General features: G+C 36.4%; 1 protein-coding gene across 1 annotated transcript in view; it reads left to right on the top strand.

The window, feature by feature from the left end:
- Positions 1-24062, top strand: part of NOL10 (nucleolar protein 10) — a 50332-nt gene extending 26270 nt beyond the window's left edge. Inside the window, exons 14-21 of the mRNA XM_050315285.1 lie at positions 10241-10367; positions 11417-11496; positions 11672-11770; positions 12398-12487; positions 14148-14321; positions 14696-14943; positions 19872-19974; positions 22999-24062. Of these exons, the coding sequence (XP_050171242.1) occupies positions 10241-10367; positions 11417-11496; positions 11672-11770; positions 12398-12487; positions 14148-14321; positions 14696-14943; positions 19872-19974; positions 22999-23118 (1041 nt within the window). The 3' untranslated portion in view covers positions 23119-24062. The remainder of the gene's footprint in view (positions 1-10240; positions 10368-11416; positions 11497-11671; positions 11771-12397; positions 12488-14147; positions 14322-14695; positions 14944-19871; positions 19975-22998) is intronic.
- Positions 24063-24996: the final 934 nt, after the last annotated feature.

The following is a 24996-nucleotide window of genomic DNA, read 5'->3' as shown; positions in this document are numbered from 1 at the left end:
TTTTCTATCCTGAAACAATATATAGTGCAGAAAAACATTTCATTCCCTGGGGGGAAAAAATGCTGTAAAGTTATGACGTACAATGGAAAATGTTGGTCTTACCCTTCGTTTGCTCATTTTGAGAACTGAAATGACTGGAAAGCAGGGTTGTTATGAAGCAGTGTATTACAGGTGTGCTTTGGGGCTGCCAAGTGTCAAAATAAGAAACTTCCATTAATAAACAGACACTTGAGTACATCTTTGGCCTTTGAGCTAATTAGGAGTTTTGATATATCAGTCTTGTAGAACTGTGTTTTCTATCTAGAACAGTCTCATCCTTCACACAGAAAATTGTGCAAACAATACAAAAAGAATATCTGGTGAATGATACATTACCTATCCCACAGTATTTACAAGCATAGGAAAAAAGTTGTTTATCTTCACAAGCAGAAATGCGAGCTTCCTTCTTTTAACCCAAACACTTTCAAACTGAAAAATAATACGCTGGACTTATTCCCAACAGAGGATATCCTCCATTTCCCATGTGCTGGCTGAGACACACTTATCACATGTATATAGAAGGAAAACACCAATGTGCAGTAATCAGGAAACAATTTTTGATCTTCCTGTGAAACTTGTTTTAGATGTTTTTTGGTGCTGATGATAAAGTAGTTCGACATCATGTATAGATTGTGAAGGTGTAGGAACCCTGTCCAGTGCTGTTGTGGCTGATAGTGTGCTAGGCAGCACTTCATTATTTTTTGAACAGACAGCAATATGCTGACTTTTAAGTCCATACTTTCTTATAGCTTACATCATACCCTTCACAGAGCACAGGAAAAAACTCTTAAAACCAGAAGTCGTATGGAATTATATCACGTTATTGCTCTGACAGTTGATAGAAGACTCACATGGTTTTTTGTGTTGTGGCTGTTTCTTGAGCAATTGGTAATTATAGACACTCTGTTCTTGAGTTCCTGTTTTAAGAAACCGGTTTTGAGGGGGGAGCGTGCTCCTCTTTTTTTACCCTTGTTTATCTGACAGATTGTTTTTATTTCTAAAGTTGCATGTGTTCTTTCCTTTGGGCCATCTATTCTTTACTTGATTTCTGAAAATTTAGGGTTGCAGCTGCATAGCTTCAGTCACTGAAGAGAGAAACAGTCACAGATACTGAAAAGATGTAATGAAAAGAAAGGAAGTTTTGTACTGTACTGTGGTCTATTAGCATGTAATAAGAACTAGTGTCTTTATTAGCTTTCGAATCAGAAAAGACAAAGCATGTGAGAATTTTCTCTGTGATAATTTCGACTAAGTATTTTATTATATTTGAAAGTAGAGGGTTATCTATATTGTCATCTTCTGTGCTGTACTTAGTAATGAACCAAATGTTTGAGTTATGACTGTTTTATGCAGAAATAGTAAGATTTCTGAAGACTTAAGACTTCTATCATAGAAACCTGAGAGGTAAATAAAACATATGTGAAAGCTTTCAAATATTTATTTGAAATATGTTTCCTACTCAAAATTATTTCATAAGTTATGTAAAGTTTCTTCTCTCTAGCATTATGCTCTGTAAAGAGGTTGGTTTATGCTGAGCTTATCTTCATTATCTGTCTGGAGCAGTTGCATGTTCCCAACAGGTAGTTGCTTTTCCTTCCTTTTGTGTTGTCTGGCAGTAGTTGTATAAACTCGCAGAGAAGTCTTCCTCCCAGGTTTGCAAAAAAGCAATTAAGCTGCAGTGGCAGAGAGTTATTAGAAGCCCACGCATTCCTAGATTTCCAGTAGTTTGTCAGTTAGGTAAGATAGGCATACAGCTGGATTTGCCATTATCTTACATTTGTAGTGTCCCTCAGATTTCCCTAAAATATGGGTTATTATACTATATATAATACAGTCATTTAAGCAAAACTTGAAGATATTTATACTGTGACATTCCTTGGCATCTGACTTGTACTGTAAAAGCCCTGCAGTTCCCAGCCATTTAAAAGCATGAGAGGCAAGATCCCACACAATGTGACAGTGGAGGAATTTTCCTGTCCCATCAGAGAAATGGAGAAGGAGACTAGCTGGGACTTTGCATTTCTGGTTTATTTTTGGTGGTTCTTACTTGTTAATTTTGCTATCAGAGGCTATTGTATACATATTCAAATCAATGCATGTGTTATTTGCATCTCTGTTAGTAGTGGCTGTTTTGTCAGTTGATGGCCTGTGCCCTTAGTATTGCAAGAAATACCTTTATGGTTTGAGAAACAGATTTCTGGAAGTATTGAAACAGTTACAAGCTGTGTAGAATTTGTTTCCTTGTTTAAAAGAAAGGCCAAGGCAGTTATGAAGTTTCCTGCTTGCCATCACCTTTTCTGTGCCCCCCCCCCCGCACTCACAATTGTAAATGCAAGGGGAGAGCTTTGTGAGGAATTTATTCTGTGAAGAGTATCATGATAGCGTGGGGTGGTTTTATTAGACCATATAAACCCTGGTGATGGTGCCATTTGGGAGAGGTGGGGTGGTGGTGCTGGTTCAGTGATGTTGAGTCACTGAACAGTAAATTGGCTTCATGAAGGTTCTAATGAATGCCAGAACGTATGCAAAGGCATTGGTAAGAGCACTTAGGCAGATGTGGTAGGCAATGGGAGGTGTGGATGGCCAAAGTAAAATGTGGTTCTTGCCTTCTGTTGTCAGCAAGGCTGATCAGGTGATCATACTTTTCCTATGGATAAAGAAACAGACGGTCAGCAAATGTTCATTGGTAAATAAAACCTGTGAAGTGAGTCTCAGCTGAACTTACTTGCACAGTATTTAAGTAATTTAACTAAGTGTGTCTGTTTTTACAGCAGATATGCTATAGAAGCTGCTGTATTAGAATAAGAACAGACTTTCAGGAACTTCTGATTAATTTCTAGCTGATATTTTTGGGAAAGTGCTTAAAGCTGGTCATGCTTTTAGCACATGCGTTGAGAAGCCACTCTCCTTTTACCTTTTGAGCTTCATTTGATTAGTTGACTTCACGTGAAAATAATGGATTCTTGTACTTCAAGTTTCAATCTGTTTTTCTGACCTCACATTCTCAACTCCAACTGTCTAAAGATTTAAAATTTGTAGGGAGTTCAATAAATGACAGATCCTTAGCAATACTGCTGAAGTGTTTGGTTTATATATATCAGCATGTCAGAACATGATAGGGACATTGGTTAAAGTATCAGACTTCTTACTCCTAATGCCACAGCTGGTATGTCACAGATGATTAGAGAAGTGTCCCTTTTTTGTCCTGTCTTGTGAGGAAAAGAGCTATTCTGGTAATCTTCTTTACAATTTTAAGGAGTAACTTTATTTGCTAAGAAATTATTTGCTGTTCCTATCTTGAGGGTGTTTTTTCCCAACATTATAAGAACTGGACCATTGTCTCCTTCAAAAGATGGTGACTTCAGCAAGAACACTGACAGTGAGAGCAGTCCTGTGACTGGTTAACTGACTGTAACACCTGTCAGATCAGAGTATATGAGATTAAAAAAAAAAAAAAAAAAAAAAGCCTCACCACTATAAAGCCAAACTGCTTGAATTAGAAAAATAGGTACGTACTATCTGATAACTACCAGAGCAGAAAGATGTAGTATCTCATTCCTAGAAGATGCATGCAAGTTTCTGCAGCAGTTTTTGTTTAACACTGGGAAGATCTTAAAAGCAACATTTCCTCTAACATGCTCTCTAAGGAGTAAAACTTCCAAATAGTTGATTTGGCAGCTTCCATAGCGCAGTGAAAGGTAGGAAAACCAACTATTCAACCTCTCTGATTAATGAACCTGCCAAAAATGTCTGGATGTGCTGAAGTTAGGATGAGAGAAAGAGCCAATTCATTGTATAGTTCAGTGAAATTTATGAGTGTATGGGCTTAAAACCAACTGCAGTGCTATTTTCAGCAGTATGCCAAAAAGAGTGAATGTGCTATTTAGTCTCTTTTGGTCATACCTGTGTTCCAGTGAGCTACTTGATGTGTATAAAAGCATCAAATCTATACCATATGATGTAGGGTGATTGAAACATGAAATGATGAAAAATATAAGGGAGATTTGTTTGGAGTTTATTCCCCAAACCAGTTTAATTTGTAGAATTAAAGAATTTTATTCAGTACAATAAATAGAATTATTCATGAGATTAACAGGGCATAATTGGAGTTGATTGTAGAGCATTCAGAGGAAGAAAGAAGATTACAAAAGAATGGCACAATTCAAAATGACAAATTGTTTGGAGCACATTGGTTGCTAAGGTAAATGCTGTATATGGAAACGTTGTGGATAGAAACATAACAAGATAATGTGATCCCAAGGCTCCTTTCTAACGAGCTGATCTCCTGGGCTCCCTGAAGCTCTTGGGCTGCGTAGGATTGAAGGTCAAAAGCATAGAAACAAGAACAAAGGGCTGCAGCTTTTCATGTCTGCAAAGTAGAAATAATCCATCTGTTTTTTGAGAGTTACTGATTGCAGTTGATTTAATGTTAACTCTTAACAAGATGCAACGAGGCATTCTTTGTTCTCTTGACTTTTCAGTGCATCTAGATGGAAACATTTCAAAGTTAGTACATATTGAGATCTGTCTAATTCTTAAAATCAGAGAACAAATCATTGAAAACAGTACTCTTAAAATGAATAGTAATTAATAATTCATGTAATTGCATTAATTAAACTTGGCTGTACAATTAGGGAGCTAATTATGTTTAAAATGCAATTGCACATTTCAGTCACTGCCCACACCCTGGGGATCACCCTTTTTTTCCCCTCCCCTCCCTCATTAGACCTTCTGTAATCTCCTTCCCTTATAAATGGAGTGCTTGAAGCTGAGAATATGTATGCACAGATATGCATTTGGTTTCTTCAGCAGACGTGTCCTGTTAAAGCTTTAAAATGCTTTATAATGTGTCATTTCATTTAAAAAAAAATTAAGATTTTATTATTTGTCTCTCCAAAGAATTATTTTTGTCTCCTGTAGGTCAATATGTATGTGAAGTCATCAAGTCATATGTATAAAATATATTTAATTTAAAGAAATGATAGTCTAGAAAATAAGTGGTTTCAGTTTCATTTTTTGGTTTAATTTTTTAATGAGAACAGAAAAATGGAGGTGCTTCCTTGTATCATGGAGTCCTATCTTATCACAGGCAATCAGATTATATAATATTTTCCTTGAATATTTCAGATTTATCTGAAAATTAGTTGTTAGTTGTCCCCTGTTATCTCCATTTAAAAGTCTGGTCAAGAGTTGCTTTCCTCTGACGCTTAGCAGACCTCTAATTTACAGTGTTACTGTGATAACTTTGTATGTATTTATTCTTGTGCAAGCGTTACTGTCTCAGAAATCCTCCTTGCAGCCTTTCATTGTACTTGCTACACTTCATATTCACATATACTGAAGTGGTAGAAAAGGTCTTCACCCGGTCATTAATAATTTTACATAATACACTGTACCTAGAGCTCTACTGAAGGCCTTAAAAATAGGCTATTTTTGTTGTAATTACCATTATTAAAATGGCGTGGCAGTCAATGATTTAATTAGTACATTATTGCTACCTGGTAATGGTCATAGTCTAACTTAAAATCTATAGAAGGTACCACAATTAACAGTTGGAAAATTTTGGAAAGAAGGTTTCACTTCTAAAATACAAAAGAGCTGTGATTTGATGTATTTTCATGTCTTTTTGTTACTAGCTGCATAACTATGGTATGACATGATACAGTGTTAGTTAATTTTTGTGAAACTGAAGTTTCTGTGAAAGTGTGTGTTGCTGTCTCATACAGCCATGGCAGATAATACTTCTGCTTTCCAAACCTCTGTAACTGTTTGGTCCACATATATTAAGTTAGTCTTCTAGAGGGAATTCAGACAGTCTAAACTATTCAAATTCTAGTGAATTATTTTCAAGTCTGATTAATGCTGTCTGTGAACACTTTGCATATTTTTGATTGCTAAAATACATCAATGAAGACTGGAAGGGGTTTTGACTGTTTGAATCTTAATGTATTTTAACATCTTGTTTACTGCTGAAGAGTTTGTCACTGCCTTATATGGAATCTTCCAGGGACTTACTGTTTAAAATCCTGAAAAATAGATTTTAGAACCTGCCTTTACTCTCCAAGAAGAAAAGAGCAATTGTTCAGTTCACTCCTGTAGAATTGGTTTCAAAAACCTTCAGAAAGATACTTAACAATACTTGTCATTTAATTTAAATCTCTTGACATCTGACTGGAAGTTTCTACACATCCTGGGCTTCTTTGAAGTTGTTGAGCATGTTTAATACTAGTTGGGATTAGGGCAGTTTTTCTATGCCTCTAAAAGCTCTGCAGAGCGGGGTGTCAAATTGATGAGTGGCATTTTAGAGTGTACAAGTGCTGTCTGGCATTCCAGAGTGAAGATAAGGAACATCTGTCATAGACTGGCAATAATACCTGTCCTGTCCTAGAGTTCATTAATTTCAGAGGAATTACAGACCAGTGACAAGATGGTATTTTCTGCAGAAGTGCTCAGGAATTAGGCCTGGCCATAAGAACATTGCTGTACCATGTAAGATTTGTGGTGCTGCAAGATTATAAGGTCAAACATCTTGTAGAATAGAATACAAAGAACTGTGATTTTTGAAGTTGTTTTACAATATTTAACAAATATTTTTCTGTCAACACTTTTCCATTTTTGAACAGTTTGACCTTGGACTTGTCTCTGCTAGTTGTACACTAGACTACTTGCCTTATTTTTTATTTTCTATGTCTGAAGTTAAAAAATATTCTAACATGTACTAAGAAAAATTAGACATTAGATAGCACAATACTAATAATTATGAAGTCCACATTTTTGCTTCTTGTGGCTTAGAATAAGACAAAAGGCAGTGGTGAGGTTTGTGTTACTGGTGTCTTGTAGTGGTAAGTTTGTCCTTGCTGTGGGGAGGAGGAGGCCAGCATGGCCCAGCTGACACTTTGTCTTGTGGTGTGGTGGTGGGACACTGGGGGATAACCATGCTTCAGTCACCTCACGGGTGCTATTTCCAGTTGGTGAAGAGGGAAGGCACTGGGAGGGGAGCAGAGCACAGAGCATCCCACCCTCTCGCTGCTAGCAGGGCCAAACCTGCAGGTGAGGCTCCTCTGTTGTTAGGCAAAAATATTTTCAAAGCAGTCTTCTTGACTTTGAGCAGCAATTGGCAGACATTGTCTCAAGAAGCAGTTATCCTACAGAAAACAGAGTAATAATGAAGACAGCAAAAATACTGGTTTGATCATTGTTGCTGAGGTGTATTGGGTTTCTGTAGCCAGGTTTTGGTAACCGGAGGACTAAAGGGGTGGCATCTGTGAGAAGCTTCCCCCATGTCCAGCAGAGCCTATGCCAGTCAGCTCCAGGATGGACCTGCCTGGTAGATTTGTACCTTCCCAATCCAAATTGTGAAGTATATTGGTTGACCTATGCAACCTCCACAGCTTCCTGGCTGTTCTGGTGGTTTTAGCAGGGACTGCACGCCAGGCTGAGGTGGTGCCAGTGCCGAGTGACAGGAGTGCTGCGTGCCTGCTGTATGGAAACTCGTGAACTGGGGGAGGACAGGACAGTTTCACTTACCCCACCGTGTCCTTGGAGGCCTGATGCAGACCAACCCCCTCAGTTGTTGCATTTGTACCTGGGCACAGGAATAATGGAGCCTGCCATTTCAGAGTGCTCTTAGTATCCTGGGATGGCACGTGGTTGACAGTGGAGCATTACACTCTGGAGTTAATATGCAGTAGCAGTTACATTTTGCAAAGAATTACTGTTGCAAAAGAGGGACGTTTATTGTTTATGATTTTGTCAATGTGGCTGGTATTGTTTGCTTTTTCTATTTTTAAATTTCTTCCTAAGCTTTAAAAAGCATTCCATTTTAAAGTGCAAAGCAAAGCTCCTAAGGTGTCCTAGAATAAGTAGGCAAGTGGTTTCACTGGGGTGGGAAAGAGTGAAATAATGTAATCAAATATGCAGACATCTCTGTAGGGTTTTCCTTTCTGTCGGTTTACATGTGAAATTTGAATAATGGTTAGACTTTCTATTTTTTCCTGGTATTCTGCCATTGCTTTTTTCCAGTAGTTATCTCATTTCCCCCACTTTGTTTTCTGTGATCTGTTCATCCAACTTGCTCCACAGATTATAATGATTAATTGAGTTTTTAGCTTTATATGTTTCATGGCACAGATTAGGTCCGATGAAAGATTTCACTCTCAGTATCAAGTTTTGGGTAGAGGAATAGTTGAAACAGTGAGTGGAGCTAAGCTGAAGAGCAGATAAACTGTTTTCCCTCGTTAGTGAGACCTTCTGCTTTAGTTACTTGTTTAAAGATTTCCACCAATCAGGATCCTGTTGGGGGATTATCCTGACTGGTTGCATTGGCCTGAGTTGTGATAAGTAACCTGTGCTTTGAAAAGCTTGAGCAGATGGTGTCATAGACGTGGAAGTGAAGAAAGTGTTTATTGGAGTGATAGAGGTCTTCACATGATGTGTCAGCAAGATGGAATGAAGGGTAACTTTAATGGGAATGGATGTGAGTTGAGGATTCTCTGATCTCTAATAATCTTCAGCAGAGAAACTTGTAGTTAAATTTTATTACAAGAGAAGTCATGTTTAGTTAGTAAGCAATTTGATTTTTTTTTTTTAATAAGAAGGACAAATGGCTTCATCCAAAACAGAACCATAGGTAAACTTAAGAGAAGGTTCCTTCACCCCAGTCATGCTTTGATGGTCTGCTAATGAAGCACAAATAACTGATTTCTTGAGTGGTATGAAGCCATGTAAGAGATCTAGACTGCTTCATTACTAATATAAAAGGTTGGCATTTAAAGAAGTGGGTTTGAGGGAAATACAGAATTAAAATCTGGATGGAGATAAGATGGAGACAAAAACTTCTGTAATGTTGGGCAAGAAATCAATCTGAATGTTATATATCATTTATTCCTGGAGCAGACATGGGAATTTGGTTAATTAAGTAGGTAAAGTGTTTCCTGTTAGTGACATCTTGGGTATTTCAGTAGAAGCTCTTAGTAATTGAAATGAAATATGCAGCACTGTAAAACAAAGTGCAATTTTTCATTTGGCTTGTAATGATTCTCAGCTAGGGCTGAAATCTTAGGAAGATAAATTATATTTAATACAGAGACAATGGTGGGTTAGAATAAAATATTGTCTAGAGTGTTACAGGCTAGAATGAGTAGAATGTTGTGGTCTAGAACATGATTTTACAGTTTTTGTGTGTAGTTGTCTTCAAGACTTCTGAATGAGTAAAAATACAGTTTTTAAGCGAACAGCACGATCTCATACAGTTACCACACAGTCATGTTAAAAGAAACTGTATATATTTTATATATATAAAATCACTTCTAGTTGTTTCCATAATTTAATAGGATTTTAAAATATTGAATCACAACCATTCCTATGGTCATGTTGGTTGCAGAGTTTTTAATGTGAATTTTTAGCAAACAAATCAGAAACATAATTAAAAGTCCCACTACAGGAGTTAGCTGGTCACTTAATGTTCTAAAATATCCACTTATTTGCTCTAGAGAGAAAAATGTAGTGTTGGATTTTTCCATTCAGCTAACTCACCTACTAAAATAATAGTACTGGAACATTAGAGAGTGGCTGCATTTGTCAGGATAGAGAGGAATTTCAATCAGAACAGCAGGAGGGAGAAGTAAAGGGAACTGATTCGTTAACTCAGGAAATTGGAGGAAGCTTATGTGGAAAAATACATCGATAGCACTACACTGCAAATAAGTCCTTTGCCTCATGGTGGAAATATGCAAGTTTTTTCATTATTTCCCATTATCTGTTCATACAGTCTGGATTTATCCTTGAATAAAAATACATGAAATATTCCTATGGTGTTTTAATTAAAATAATTAGAGCAGAGTAGGATTTAACATGGTTGCATAGTAAACCTAACAACTTTAAGATCCAACAGCACTTTACAGATTAGTTGCTATCTAGTGCCATTAGTTTGTAATTTTATCTAAAATGTTTGGCTCTGAGCTTTTAATAAATTAATCAAACTAGGACCATTTGAAACGTCTAGCCTGCTTGGTCTCAAATGACCTAAATTAAAGTAACACATAATCTATAGTACTTATTAGTAATGTAAGCAGTAGGTTTAATTGTGTTCTCTAACTGCTGCTCTTAAGGTCTGCAGTGGGATTAATTTCAGCACAAGAACGTAACTTTAGGCTTCTTCTGTAATAATACTCAATGTTACAACTTTCCATAATATCCACAGGTTTTAGGACCTGCCCCAAAATGGTGCTCCTTCTTGGACAACTTGACTGAAGAATTGGAAGAGAATCCAGAGAGCACAGTTTATGATGACTACAAATTCGTTACCAGAAAAGACCTTGAAAATTTAGGTAAAACAGTTGAATATGCTCTTTAGCTGACTTCTTTATTCAGGTTTTGACCATTTACAGATGTAAATTTTGTAATTCCGATGTGATGTGTGAGCACTGTTAGAAATTCACTGGCAATGGTTTCCTCTAGTCTTATTGGTTATTAATATTCCCGACCAATGGCTCTAAGTTCCTTGGTTCCTACCTGATGCAACGTAAATACTTGTGTTTCTCAGCTTTTTATCCCAAGAAGGTGATTGATATTTGCTAATTTAATATGTCTAGGAATTTGTGGTGTGTGCTTTCGGACACTACATGGAAGGCATAGGAAGAGAAGTTGGTTTAGTTCTCAAAATATTTTTGAGGTGCTCAAATACAATGTCGGAACTCACAGCAAAATCTGCCAAAGACTACCCTACTTGAATGTAGTAATTTCCAGAAAGTACAAATCGTTCTAGGGTTAATAGAAACACAGTTTCAAAGAATGCTGAAAATTATATAGCAGAGAAGGTAAGCATGCTTCTCCCAAGATAGTTAGTCCTTTTTCTGTCCATTACATGTTTTGATTGCGATGTTTTGCTCCAGTTAACTTAATTTACCTCTGACTATGAGAGTTGGGTTTGACCCAAGGCAAAGCTCTTTAATTAAAAACATCTCTGTATCACATTAAAAAGGGATTGTCAAACTCTGACAGACTTAAGGAAAAAATCCTCTGGAATTTTTCTTTGTAAACTCCTATGGAGCATAGTGCGTGTGGGCATTTTTTTAGCATGTATTGTGGCAAGAAATATGGATTTCGTTGCTCTGAAGAAACTTAAATTTCTTTCTGACCAAAGTGGTTTTTGTTGATTTGGTTGTTTGGTGTTTGTTTTTTGTTTGGTTGGTTTTTTTGGTTTGTTTTTGTTTTTTGTGGTTTTACTTAGTCTTTATGTGATGCATGTGATTGATGGATGGATGTGTTGCATTGGCAGTGCTTGTTGTCTTGAATCAGGCAAGTGAAGTGGCTAGCTTGGAATAAAAGTTCTTTATATATGAAAGCTCTTTAAAATGCTCTGGAACCTTTTTCCCAGGCCTTGCTCATCTCATTGGATCCACATTGCTCAGAGCATATATGCATGGCTTTTTCATGGACATAAGACTTTATCACAAGGTAAATAATGTTGATTCTTGCCACTTTTTATTCTTAACAATAAAATATGTGTGGTGAGGTTTGCTTTTTTTTCTTTGTGGGTTTTGTTTTGGTTGGGTGCTTTTTTCCCTACAAATAACAGACTATGTCCTGTACTAACGGTATTTTGTTTTTACTTCCTCCTGCTTATTCAAAGGCAAAAATGATGGCCAATCCCTTTGCCTATGAAGAATACAGAAGAGAGAAAATAAGGCAGAAGATAGAAGAAACACGTGCACAGAGAGTTCAGCTAAAGGTAAATCCTATAAACAATTCGTATACTTTTGGGAAAACTCCTCATAAAGAGTAATATTCCTAAGTGTGTCTTAGAGATGTAATGACTTAGGATTTGGTTCTGTTTATCATTAGTGACACGAAGTAATTTATAGAATTTCTTGAATAGAACCATGAAATTCCCATGTCTGTGATTCCAAAAGGTTGATACCAAACCGTAAAAGAGCAGCTTTTATCACATTTGCCACTTGAGCAGTTAACCCACTAGTACAACTTGAAGTTTCTACTTCTGTCGTTATACTGAATGACTTAAGGCATTAAGACATGATACTCTGGAAAGAGATATATGAACATTGTGTTGTGTTTGTAACTGGTAGCTTTCTAGATGGAATTTGTTCAACAAATGAAGAGAAAGAATTGCTATTAAAAGCTAAAGCTGATGCATTTCAACTTAAAAATTATACAGAAATCCTGCTTAAATCTTCTCTGAGTTCTGTTGTATCTAGAAATATTTGGAACCAGTCAAGGAACTTTTCAGCAAGAGTTGTAAGAATGAATAAGAATTCTCTCTTCACCACACTTATGAGTGTAAAGCATGTAGGTTACAGTAAAAGACTGATTTATTGATTAATTGCTTTCTTCTTTTTAGAAACTTCCAAAAGTCAATAAAGAACTTGCACTCAAACTGATTGAAGAAGAAGGAGAAGAGCAACAGATTACTAGGAAAAGGAAACAGAAGGTGAGCTCCTGCTTTGGAGACTTCTCTAACCTAGAGCACAGAAATAGCAATGCATACAGGTTTGATTTGTTCTTCTTGTTTTTTGGCCAAACAGATTAAAAATTCCATTGTTTTTGTTTCTCAGAAATAATTTGTTCTGGTAGGTGGCTTTAAGGGGGACTTCACTGTAGCTGCAGCACAAAAAGACCGTGTAATAACTTAAATCTAAAATTGATGAAATACTCACTGTGAAGGTTTCATAGCACTCCAGAAACTGCTTAATGCAGAGTCAATACCAAGGCTGTTCAAACAAGATCTGTTGTTTGCATTTGTTGGTATTTTGGTGTGATCACAACAGGATAGATGTTATCTGTGAAACTAAAGACACAATTGCCTTTATTTGTGTTTACAGTTAACTGTATTAGCTAAAATGGTTTGCTCTTATGCAATAGCAGTTCTTCCTGATGTTAAAAATAATCTATTTCTATATTAAGAGAAGTTTAGTGGAAGAAAAGGGTTAATGTTTAATCCCTAATGGGAGGGCAGGCTTTTTATAAGTAGCACTTCATAGGTGCTCCTTCTCACAGGAATGTAGCGTTCATGAAAGGCAGGCATGAGTGCATGTGGCATCTAATGAAATCTTGGGTGTTAGGGTTAGTAAGAAGCATGAACTACCAGAAAAGTAGGTGGTGGTGAGACATAAATGCAGACTTAAGCAAATGTAACAATGAAAATGAAAATTCAGTAATTGGGGGCTAAAAAGTGTATATAGAAAAATGCATGTCCTGATTATTTTCCTGAAATGGCATTAGTGTCTTAGCAACAAGCAAATTTTTTTAGGCTTTGAGATTTAATATTTGGCTGTGTGGCTGAAAGTCACACATGTGCACCAGTTTTGGGTTTGAAATTTACACTTGTTGTTTTCTGTGTTCTTAGTCTCACGCTCCCCTTTCTGAAGCAACACTGAAAATTTAATACTGGGGGGAAATTAATACACTGATATAAATTTGACACTGTTAAAAGATCAGCTTTTTCTAATAAAAAACTTTGAATGCAGTGATTTTGAAATGACAGCAATTGGTGTTCATGTAAGCTGAATTTGTAACTTGAATTATTCCTAATTCCCCAATAGCAAAATATTCATTGAGTTCATTTTACTTTGACATGAATGAAACTGTCTTCTCCATTCTGTATGTGAAGGTAGTGAAGAAAGTGTTATAATATATATAGAAACACTTCCTCTTAAGTATTTACAGTAAAACAATAGTACCATTGCATAAAGACATTTATCCTGATAATTTGTTTTACATGTTGTAGAACCACCCCTGTCAGGCAACATATTTGCCTTGGAGGTACTGCTGATTAGTCAATAGATAACAACATGTCTCCAGACTAGCTGGCTGAATGTATGAGAAATGTTAATTCAAAAATATTAGTAATTGTGTATTTAAATGTCTGTGCATTTAAAAAAGTGCATTAAAAAAAGTCTTGCTTACAGGTAGCTTAGAATGATCTTTGTAAAGGTACAGTAAGCATATGTCTTGATTTTTATTTGACCTGGAAGGATAAAGCAACTGGCATTTCATATGCTAGTTTTGAATTTTGTTTAATTAAAAGAAGTGTTACTTACTTTATTAATGTCATCTTCAGAATTGTCTAACTTGCTTTGCTTCTTTTCCAGAATCTGCCCAGCCTTCTCAAAGATGATCGTTTTAAGGTCATGTTTGAGAATCCAGATTTCCAGGTGGATGAGCAGAGTGAAGAATTTAGGCTACTTAACCCACTTGTTTCTAAAATAAGCGAGAAAAGAAAGAGGAAGCTAAAGATCTTAGAGGAACTGGAAGCAAAAGGAGAGGTAAAAGTATTTTCCATTTGGATTAAGAAAATGCCATAGACTTTTTTTTTTCCTTTGTTTCAAGCATTCAGACTTTTCACCCTGGAAAGATTGAGGCATGCAAGAATGTCTTATCAGCTACAGTAATTAAGTGTAATTTATAATTCTAATCTAGTTTTTAGATGTGAACAATATTGTGTCTGCATGAATATACGTTTGAAAAGCATAAAATGTGTAGATAGTAACAACTTCATAGTACATTTTCAGATTCATTTGCTGTTACTGCTTTCAGTTCTCTTCAGCTATGTAAAAGCTGTCACGTACTCTAATTGCAGGAATGGTTTGAAAGGAAAATTAGTTGATGATCTCTTATTTTATACTATTTTTGTCTGCAGGAAGAGGAGGAAGAACCAGAAGGAAAAGCAAGTGATGCAGAAAGTTCTGAGAGTTCAGATGATGAAAAAGGCTGGGTTGAAGAGGTCAGGAAACAGCGCAAGCTTTTACGCCAAGAGGAAAAACTAAAGCGGCGGGAAAGGTCCAAGGAGGATCAGCAAACATTACTGAAACCTCAGTTTTTTGAGATTAAAGAAGGAGAGGAATTCAGAAGCTTCAAAGACTCTGCCAAAAAACAAAAATTAATGAAGTAAGACTAATGTTCCTATTTTAATAGCTGTGGGTGGACAATTCTTAAGTATTTCCCTATGGTGCAGGCCAGTGATGTCTTGGCCTGGAAGCACTTGCTAGTAAAGCCACATCTGGCAATTCAGGGATATAACCTCAAGTGACATACTTGTTGAAAGCTTTGTTTTGTAGTTAAACAAGTATACTGTTTAAAGTAGGGCAGAGAGGCAACACAGATGAGATGAATAAGAGGTTAATATTTTGAGTCAAATTGGGGGATCCATTATTCAGTGTTGTGAAGTGCTGCTTTCACAGGTAACAATGCTGATGTCTTGTGAGACTGGTTTTTTTTCTCCACCAGTGTCAGTATGACAGTTGGATGTTTTTTATCTGACCCTCTAAAATGATGTAGAAAGCTGCATAAATAATCACTGTTTTAGGGGATAGGATCAAGGTGGTAAAAGAAAAATTGTTTTGTCTAGGAATTTTTATGGCATCCAGAAATTTTCAGAATCTATACTGTCCTCGTTGTCAGGACCTACTATTTCTGTTTTTCTTTTTGCAATACAAAATATCGGACTAGGAGGGGGTTTGTTTAGCACTTTTTGTTTGCTTGTTGGTTGGTTTTTTATGCCTTAAATTGATGATCAGCCAAAGTTATGGATATGGTATAAAGAGCATGTCAAACTAAAGAAAGAACACATCAGACTAAAGAACTTCGCTTTGAGGTGCTCAATGCCTGCAAATCTCATTGATTTGCTTTTTTTCAGAGGTGGGTTGAGCCCTTCAGAAGGTGAGATTTGATAGCCTTTTACTGTTTGAAGCGCAACCCCTAATATTAAAACCTTTCAAGACTGTAGGTAGCTTCAGAGTTCTTGCAGCACAGTGGATGCAGAGCAGGATTTTGACTAATGTCGGAAATAGGTTGTTGTGCTGGATGGATCTCGTAGTAATCATATTCTTTTGTACGTAGAATGAAATGATACAGCCAAAGAAAAGAAACATATATTTTATTATCCACCTACACTGGACTCTATCTTTCTTAGATTTTTCCGTTAACATTCTTCAGATTATTTTGCTTTTTTAATTTGTTCCAGGAGATAAAGCATCTTTTTAATTTTGTCAGTTTTTCTCCTTTGTCAGGAGAAAATCATCTCTGGACATTCTGACAAAATATTATAGGTTAAGAATAATTTTTACATTTTATTTAGGTTTACAGTTAACGTTAGCTGTAACTTGGAATAAGCTTGAGACAGGTCAAATGACACTGTTCTGAGTGCCATTGAAATACTTCATTAAAAGGCTGTATGGCTGCAGCCTACTCACATACTGTTCTTTTGCACAGATTTAGTTGCTAAGGTCTAAAGAAAATTCTCAGGGACACTGACTTTGAAGCACTATGATTGCATTTTGTTCAAAACATACAAGGCTTAAATGTGAACAGGGGTGTGGAAAGTTAAGTAAATAAGCCAAGACAGGTGTAAGGAAGGGAAACATTTAGAAAAAATTAGTACAGTGTGACACAGGACAAAGTAAATTCTTTCATCTGGTTTTAAGGGAGAAAGGTCATTGCTTCAGCCCAAGGAAAATGAAAGCAAATACTATACGCCGGTCCAGTAGATGAAGGAGTATCATTGTTAACATAAACCATCAAAAGACTTTTAAAAGACTGCTTTTAAAGGAAAGAAAATTTGTCTTAAGATTTGCTGCTAATGGATACCCTCTGTGTGGTAGGCGTACAGATGGGATATAGTGTAAAATGTTAGAAAATGGAGAAAAAGTTGAGGACAGGAGAGGATGACCAAAAAAAAAATGGATGGGGTAGCATCACATCCTTTGTTTTCTGAGTTGCTGTCATTGAATTGTCTTACATGGGTTTTTTAAATCTTTGTCTAAGCAATTAGCTCTACATTCACTGATCCCTTTTGTGCTCATCCAAGCATTGTTCTTAGTATGGAGTTTGGTATTCCTCAAATTCGTAGAAGAAACTTAAAAATTAGCATCTGGTATCTGTTTCATATAACATATAACTGATACATTACTGTAATCATAATGATTTACCATGTGTTACGAGCTAACTTGTTTGGTTAATAAGCATTTTTACGTATTAGAGTTTTATGAAGAAAATATATATATTTTCTGCTGACCTTATTCAGTGATAAGTAGTCAGCATAAAAGTAGTTCAAGTAACATACTGAAAACTGGAAAGACTGTAGTGGCATGTACCATCTGGTGAGGCTGGCATGTTTGTCTTTGATTTGATATATCCAAGTTATGGAATGACGGTCTGTGACCAGTATAATTAAGTACCTTAATACCTTCACTATGCATTTAATGGCTAGGTGTTCTTTTTTTCTCTAATCGTATAATGTTCTACCTGAGGAAACAGTTTATGACTTATATAAAACTGGGTGTTTCTTTTGACATGTTCCTGACTCAGCACGGCTCCAAGCCCAACTTCTAAAGCAGTGGTGCGTACTATAAATTTCTTCTTAGACCAACAGTCTACGCATTTCTCCGTGCAGGAAATCTGCAAAATTTACTCATGGTTGTAAAAAACACCTTGTCTCAAATCTGTCTGCATTTAATTTTCCCCTTTTGCACTTAGACAAGAAAACGTGCAAATCATCTGCTTACAGCATAAGTTTCTTGCCTGGTGACTTAAAAGGAATCCATGAAAGGAAAGGATTTTTATCAGTGTACTAAGAGCTCTTTTGATTGACTTGATGTCTTTTTAAAGAGTACATTACTGAAGTTAGAGCATATCAGAATTAAAAACTACAGTAGTCATATTTTATAAAAAGTATGACAGTCCATGTATGTGTCTTCAGAGGTGGCCAAGGAAGCCAACAAAAGGATAGTTGACATTCCTAGGTATTGCTGAAGTAAAGCAGCAGGAAAAGTCTTGAAAAACTCTTCTCCTAGTAAAGACAAAAAGAGAAGTGCATTGGTAATTTTTTGTTGTTTGTGTTTTACAGTAGAGCAGGGGAATTTGTTTATAATAACGCTGTAAATGTATCCCTTAAATTAATTTGTTGAGGAAGATGTTGGACTTGTTGATCTCGGAGGTCTCTTCCAACCCAGTTAATTCTGTGCTTCTTTGGTTCTATGTAAAAAAAAAACCAAAACAAACAACCCAGCTGTTGTGTTTGTGTATCAGTCTGTGCAATTCACTATCTCTTGAGGTCTGCACATTTTCAGATAAATAGACCTGTATATATACCTGTATATAAATATACCTGTATTTATGCAGTAAAATTGCAGCCCCACAGCATTTTGCTAGTATCTCCTCATTTTAATTTTTTTCCTGACTGAAGCAGTATCTAGGCAGTCATGCTAAATAATTGCTGGGTAGTAGCCATATTTCTCCAGTTCATTTTCAAAGGCGAGAAAAATGGGACTTCACTTGAACATAGAAATCCCAGCATAGTGTTGGTGACTGATCTTCTGCCACAGTTAGCTCTAAGGCTTAGCTTGTCTTTCCGATTCACACAGATGGAACAAGATTTTACATGTACTCAATGAAAAATATACTACGAAAAAAAATCAAAGTACCTAGTCATGAGAAATAAAGTAATTCTTGACAGTAATTTTTCATGGTTAATCTGAAAAGTCTTTGTTACATAAAATGGCTCATTAACCAAAATTCAGTGGACTTCAGAGACTTCATGCATCAGCCACAGTCCATGAGTCCTTCATCCACAGTAAATGCCATTGACTTTGGTGGCTGCTACTCGTCTGTGTTTTTATGATGACTTGTTTCCCACTTTCAAACTTGTACAAAAAATGTCTCCTAGCCCTCTTCAGAAAGTGCTAGTGAGGCACTAATAGTGTCTCAAATTGCAGAATCAAATTTTGTTTACAGTTAGAATATTTTCTAAGCACATGTAGAGTGAGCTTGATCCTATAAGCCATGTTTATATTTTAAGATTTTAGGACTCACAGGTGCCTTTAGGGAGGCTGGCTGAAGCCAGCACCATCCCTGCCTGCCCGCCTCACCCCTGAGCTGTGTGGGAACAAGGAGTATTTCCACTCCTCAGTTGTTCCAGGTTACAAACCAACTTAACTGAAGTCAGTAATCATGATATTGAATATCAGCTTGCAGCTTGGAGCAACTGGGGCACTTCCATGTCTCTTGCCTTTGTAGGGACTTTAGCTTCCAGTGGAGAAGAGCTGAAAACAGTATCAGTTTCAGCCACAACAGCTGCCTCCACAGAAATGCTGGACTGGGGTGCCTGAGTGAGAGGCTCTTTGCCAGCTTGCTTACAGAAACTCAGTGATAAGCACTGTGCTTGACGTCATGTGCTCCTGTGGAGCTCCTCTCTGGGGCCAGGGTCTGTCCTATTTTTCACATTCACTTATTTATATTTTTCTTTTGTGCAGAAAAAGACTGTTGTGGGCATGGTGTCCTAACAGTGATTTGTATTTGGATTAAGTAGTTTATCAGTGAAGTGATTCATTCTGTGATGAATTTATTCTGATTTGTAGTCAAGATTATTTTCTTTCCTCAAAAGTATTTACAATTCAGAAATTATGAGATTTTAAGAAAATTTTATATATATAGCCTTACTCTTTTTATTTGTGCATGTATCTATTACCATTGTTTAATATCCCCAACTTTTTCTGACATTTCATAGAAAACTATGGCAATAGAGGGATGTAGTTTCTTTCTCAACTAGAGTTGTGTTACTTTTTTAGCAGCAACATGAAAAAATGACATGAAAAGCAAAACCAAGGAAATTAACATAAATTTTAGAAGTGTTTCTACTGAAAGCACTATCTGGAAGGAATTACTTGAAATTGTCTTTTCTATTTCCTGAATGGTTATTTTATTAGAGTTATGACATTTTAGTTTCAGAGAAATTGAGATTAGTTTTGACTTCGTTATCAACCTTCATTACAGTAAAAAGATGGCAAATACAGGGACTAAATGTTCATTTTTCTCTGCAGGAAACCCCTTGAAGATCGTTTAAAGCTTGAAGAAAAACTTGGCACACTCAATGTGTCTGATACCACAGTAGGCAGCAAACAGGCAACATTCAAATTAAAGAAGGTGAGCTATATATATATATAATTTTAAAGATAATACACAAATAACTTTAGTTTTTGCATGAAAGAACAGGAACTTCAAAACCGTCAAGCAAATGTCCCTCTTCATTTCTTTATAAGCTGCCAACTCTCCAGGTTCTTGCCAAGAGAACGAAAGCCTCCGGTAGTACTGTGTGTTTATCCCTTACAACTCAAGCAACACTCATAAAATCTTATGTTCCGGTGGAAAATAATGGCTTGCGTCTTTTAATAGTTCATTTGCAGACACACCACCAGAAGCTTCTGACCTTGCCTGACTTCTGTGCCAGGACTGATCGGATCTTGGTCTGCAGGTCCTATGCAGGCAGGATGCTGTAGGTGACCAGCTTTCTGCTGCTTGAGGTGTTGCTTGGTCTCAGCATGATAAAAGCAGAGCTCCCAACTGCCTTTGTCGTTGAACTGATGTAACACAGATCACAGGAGCGAGTCCTGGTCTTGTTGTAGTTGTCAAATTCCATTTGAAGCGTGTGATTGACTGCTGCCTGTCTACCTTTACCAAGGCTTTTGATTTCCCAGCCTAAAGGTTTTTATACACTGCAGACAGGTTATTACTTTATAGTGTGCATCTGCTCCTACTGTGGAACACTTAGGGATTTTTTCCTAGAAAATTGCTTCAGAACTATAGGAAAGGACACATAAAATCTTAAGACCTATATATTAATATACTTGAGCCGACAAAAATTACTTCAGTTAAAAATGGTTTTCCTCAGGTAAGCCTTGTTGCTATAATACATTTTTCCTTATCAGTGATCAAGTATTATTCTCAATGGTAGAGCTGCTGTCACAAGAATGGCTAAGTAGTTACTTGGTTGTCACATTGGTTATGCCTGAAGAAAAAAAAAGTCAGATTTATTGACTGTTTCTACCTTACTTATTTTACTTGATGATTATCTGCTTGCAGATGTCCTTTTTCATCTGTTTTTGATTCCTGTGTTTCTAGAATTTAAAAAGAAGACAAACACAGCAGTGGTTCAGAATGCCATTTTTACTTGATTCCATCAGATAAGATATTGCTTTGAGGGTTTTTTTAATTATTGTGCTGCTAACATATATGGATTTTCTTTTTCTGACTTTTAACTGTTACTGTTTTATTGAAATATATACATTGTACTTATTTGCATAAAAATATTTTTAAATATCTGATTGAAAAAAAAAAAAGTAATGCATCTACAGTGGAGATATTTTCTCCTGTCAACAGAACAACAAAGCAAAACTCACAAGTCTCCTCTCAAATAAACAGACCCTGTGTATATATTCTGAAGTCACAAGGAATGGAGCGGGTAGAGCTAGGAGGAAGTCATGCTATGCAGTCTTTACACTCCTTTTCAGAGATTGAAGAGTTGTAGCTGACAAGCCAAAAAGGGATTTTGGTGTTACTTGAGTCATCAACTTCCACTTTGTGATGCCTTTTCCTTAAAAGGCAGATGAATTTATGAGTAAAAGAAAGATATAGTCTGGGAGGGAATTGTTCTTCCCTAAGGTTGGTATTACTCAAACGTCTAGTCAGTGGAATTGGGAGTGAACTTCGCTGCTGCAGGTATGGTATGTTATCAGCCTCCCAAATGCCTAGCAACCACTGAGAGATCCAGTGATGAAATTTTTTGTCATTGATATTTCACAGTTTAGTTTTTGGGGGATTTGAATATGGTTCCTACAGTGTGGCAGCTTATTTCTCAATTTCAATATGCTTTGTTATAGCAAAGAGATCTAACAAAATAGCAGAGTTTCTAAAATACCGAAGTACTTAACACTACTAGGAAGGTATGGGAGACATTTAAAAAAAAAAAAAAAAAGGCAAAAAAAAAAACTCTAAATCAAATCACAAAGTTTCTGATGCAAATCAAGATCAGTCCACTATCAGTAGCAGTCAATGTGAACTTAAGTATGATTTTTCTAGACTGTTTCAGAAGAAGTCTAGAGACAGAGAGAAATTACTTATATTTTCAAATAGTGGGTTTCTTGTTCTGCTTACAGTGAAAATGGGAATCAATAAATTTCATTACAGTCTAAAGACCACTAGCTTTTACTGCCTTCATGCTCGTATGGGCTTATTGCTACATTTGGTAATTGGTTCCTGACTCGCCTCGGCCAAAATGCTGTCCATGCAAGCAAATTTCTAGCTCAAGTTTAAAGGGTCTGTGAATGGGAGATTCAGAGAGGTAGGCTGACGTATGAATGCTGTTGATTACAGAAGAGGTGCAGTGGGAAGGCAGCTGCATCCACGGTAGTAGCAATTCTGTCTCACTGTCCATTCAGTTGTTCTGTGCTGACGTTGGAATTGCTGGAGCACTTTTTAGCATGGACAGTTGCCTGAGCTTTGGTAGTGCCAGTTCATGCTTAGTTTAAAGAGAAGCCTTAGTCTTCCAAAGAAAGTAGTAGTTCATATGGTACATAAATTAAACACTTTCAGCATGTTTTTGATGAAGGGGAGAAACATTAAAAGAACACGTGCCACAGGAGCAGAAATTAAAAATTATTTTCATGTGGAAAGTGTTTCTAGAATTGCATACAGCATATAAAACACTTCCAATAACTCCTAAGTCAGAACACATTTTAAAAAACCTGTATGCTTCAGCAAATATAACTAATTATGCAGTCTTTTTGAAATAAATTTGTGCAAATATTGAACATGGAAATAGTAGTTAACAAAGTAGATACTAAGTAGCCTCAAATTGGGATCTTCCTTCTTGAGGGAATTAAATATAAATTCTGGAATGTATTGTTAAACGTTGTTTTTTATCTGAAATACGTTACTTTATTCGCTGGTTTTTGGTATCTTTGTGTTAAACATTTGCTCTGAAAAATGTGGATTGATAGCGCCTAGGGATACCCAGAACTACCAAGTATGGTATGAGACAAGATAGCATGGGGCAATTTATGGTGGCATTTCCATGTTTTCCTAGTGGAATTCTGACCTGATATATTGATACTGGAACAATGAGGTTCAACTTTACAAGAATCTGAGTCTATTTTTGTTTTAATATTCCAGTCAGAGCAGCAAAGGAAACAACAGGAAGCTGAGAAACTACATCGTCAAGAGAGGAAAACTCTCAGGCGTTCTGCGAGTCATCTCAAGAGCAAACGTGGACGAGGACGACTGTTTCTTTGAATTACTTCATGTTATTTTTTTAAGGAACTTCTTTGCCTCATTTTTCATTTGAAAAAGGGGCTTTTTCAATTTTGGACAGAGTACAAATGAATTTGTATTTTGATTCATTGATGAACACAAAACCAGAACTTTCTAAGCCCTATGTTAATTATTGAAAAGTTCATGAAAGTAAAATTACTGACCAAAGGACACTGTGAATATGGTGTAGTGTGAGCAACTGGTTATTGTGTAACCCTGGATGTTTTCTATATAAGAATTTATGTTACAGTGAGGCTGCCTGTCTTATATTTAACTTAAGGGCTGAGGATTTTGATTTCTGAAACCTTTATTTTTGACTGCTTAGATAGAAGATCAAGGGTAAATTATTTTGTCTAAAATCTTCTTTTTACAAGGGCTCAATAAATTTTTCTGGTTTTTGAAGGATGGCACACAGTTCTGTTTTTCAAAAACTGGCTTTGGCTTTATGTTCTTGGGTTGCCTTAGCAGCAAATGGTACAAATGGTTATCAAGAGGGCAATTCAGAATGTCTAAATTAGGTTCCTCTGAGTCACTCTATAAGGAAACCTCTCTTGCCACACCAGTGTACAAAGGGGAATCTAAGAAGGATAGTCCTACTACCTTTACTGCCTTACGTTAAGCCTCATCTTAAGGATTCTGTAGCTCTTGGTAAGCCAGCCAAGTGATATATAGTTCAAGTGGTATCTGTTCACATAAAAAGCACATTAAGGCCATGCCAGTATTTTCCCATTCTTCAAAAAAATAACGTAAAAAACTAGACCCTACTTTAAGGTAATGATTAATTCTTTTCTGTACCATCTTTTGGATCCCCAAAAGAATGCTTGTTCCTAACCAGGATACAAAACCGTATTATTTTTTATTTTGCAAACCCATAATTTACATAAGTGTGTCACTACTTAAGCAAATAAATGAATTTCTACCATTGATCCAGAAGGAACCTTTTTATTACTTTTTAAAAGCCTGTATAAATTGTCTTTCTGCTTAATCCAAAAAACTGTGAACTTTGGATCCAGTAAGAGTGAGTGAATTTCCCCATACCTGTAAGTCTTTTTAAGGGACTCAGAGATTCTGAAGTGTTTTGCTTTATAAACCAGAGAGATTGTTAATCTGATCAGGTCTCTTGGACAGAATTTACCATAGAATCTTAGCGGTTATTTCAGTAAAAACCTTGGTTTCTCATAGCCTGATGCTTTTTTTGTTTGATGCTAGAAAAACTAGTCACATGGTAAAATTTTTTCTTCTCCCTGATAAAATGTTACCTGCTTTAATTCCTTGCTTCTATTTTTAATTATATTGTTACCTTTAGTTTAAAAATGCCTTTTGCATTAGATTTTTTATCTTTAAAAACATACATTGCAGTCATCACCTCTGTCCTTTTTTTCAACTAAAGGATGAGTCTCTCAGTACCTATTTTTTTACCTCTAGCTGTCAAATTTCTGCATTGTCTATAAGCTTCTCATACTTTTATTTAGCACAGAACTACACAGTATTCCATTGTCAGTCTCACCCATGCTCTAAGTGCTATTATTACTTCTCCTGAGGCACTGAGAAAATGTGAAACCAGTTGTGTTTGCTTCAGGGCGTGTCCCACTTTTTGGAGTCTTGCCTCTTGGCATTCAAGCCTTTGAAATCCAAATGCAGTGACAAGTTAAAGTTTGTACTAGTGCAGCATCTTTCCCCTGGAGCATTTTATTATCTCTTAGAAATTACCTGTGTGCAATTCAGGTGTACTGAACATGGAAAGATTAAGAGAGGAAACTTGGCTCCACTGGTATTGGGAATGTTGGGGACTGGGTGGACAGAACTGTCACTCTAAGGGCTGGAATTTGGCAGAGTTTGCTCCTTCTCATGGTAGGTCTG

The sequence above is a fragment of the Myiozetetes cayanensis genome, unplaced genomic scaffold (genome assembly GCF_022539395.1).
Source record: "Myiozetetes cayanensis isolate MyiCay16 unplaced genomic scaffold, myiCay2020 scf2-11, whole genome shotgun sequence".
Taxonomy (NCBI): Eukaryota; Metazoa; Chordata; class Aves; order Passeriformes; family Tyrannidae; genus Myiozetetes; species Myiozetetes cayanensis.
The sequence above is the reverse complement of the archived record's forward strand: the minus strand, read 5'-3'. Positions and strand labels throughout refer to the sequence as shown.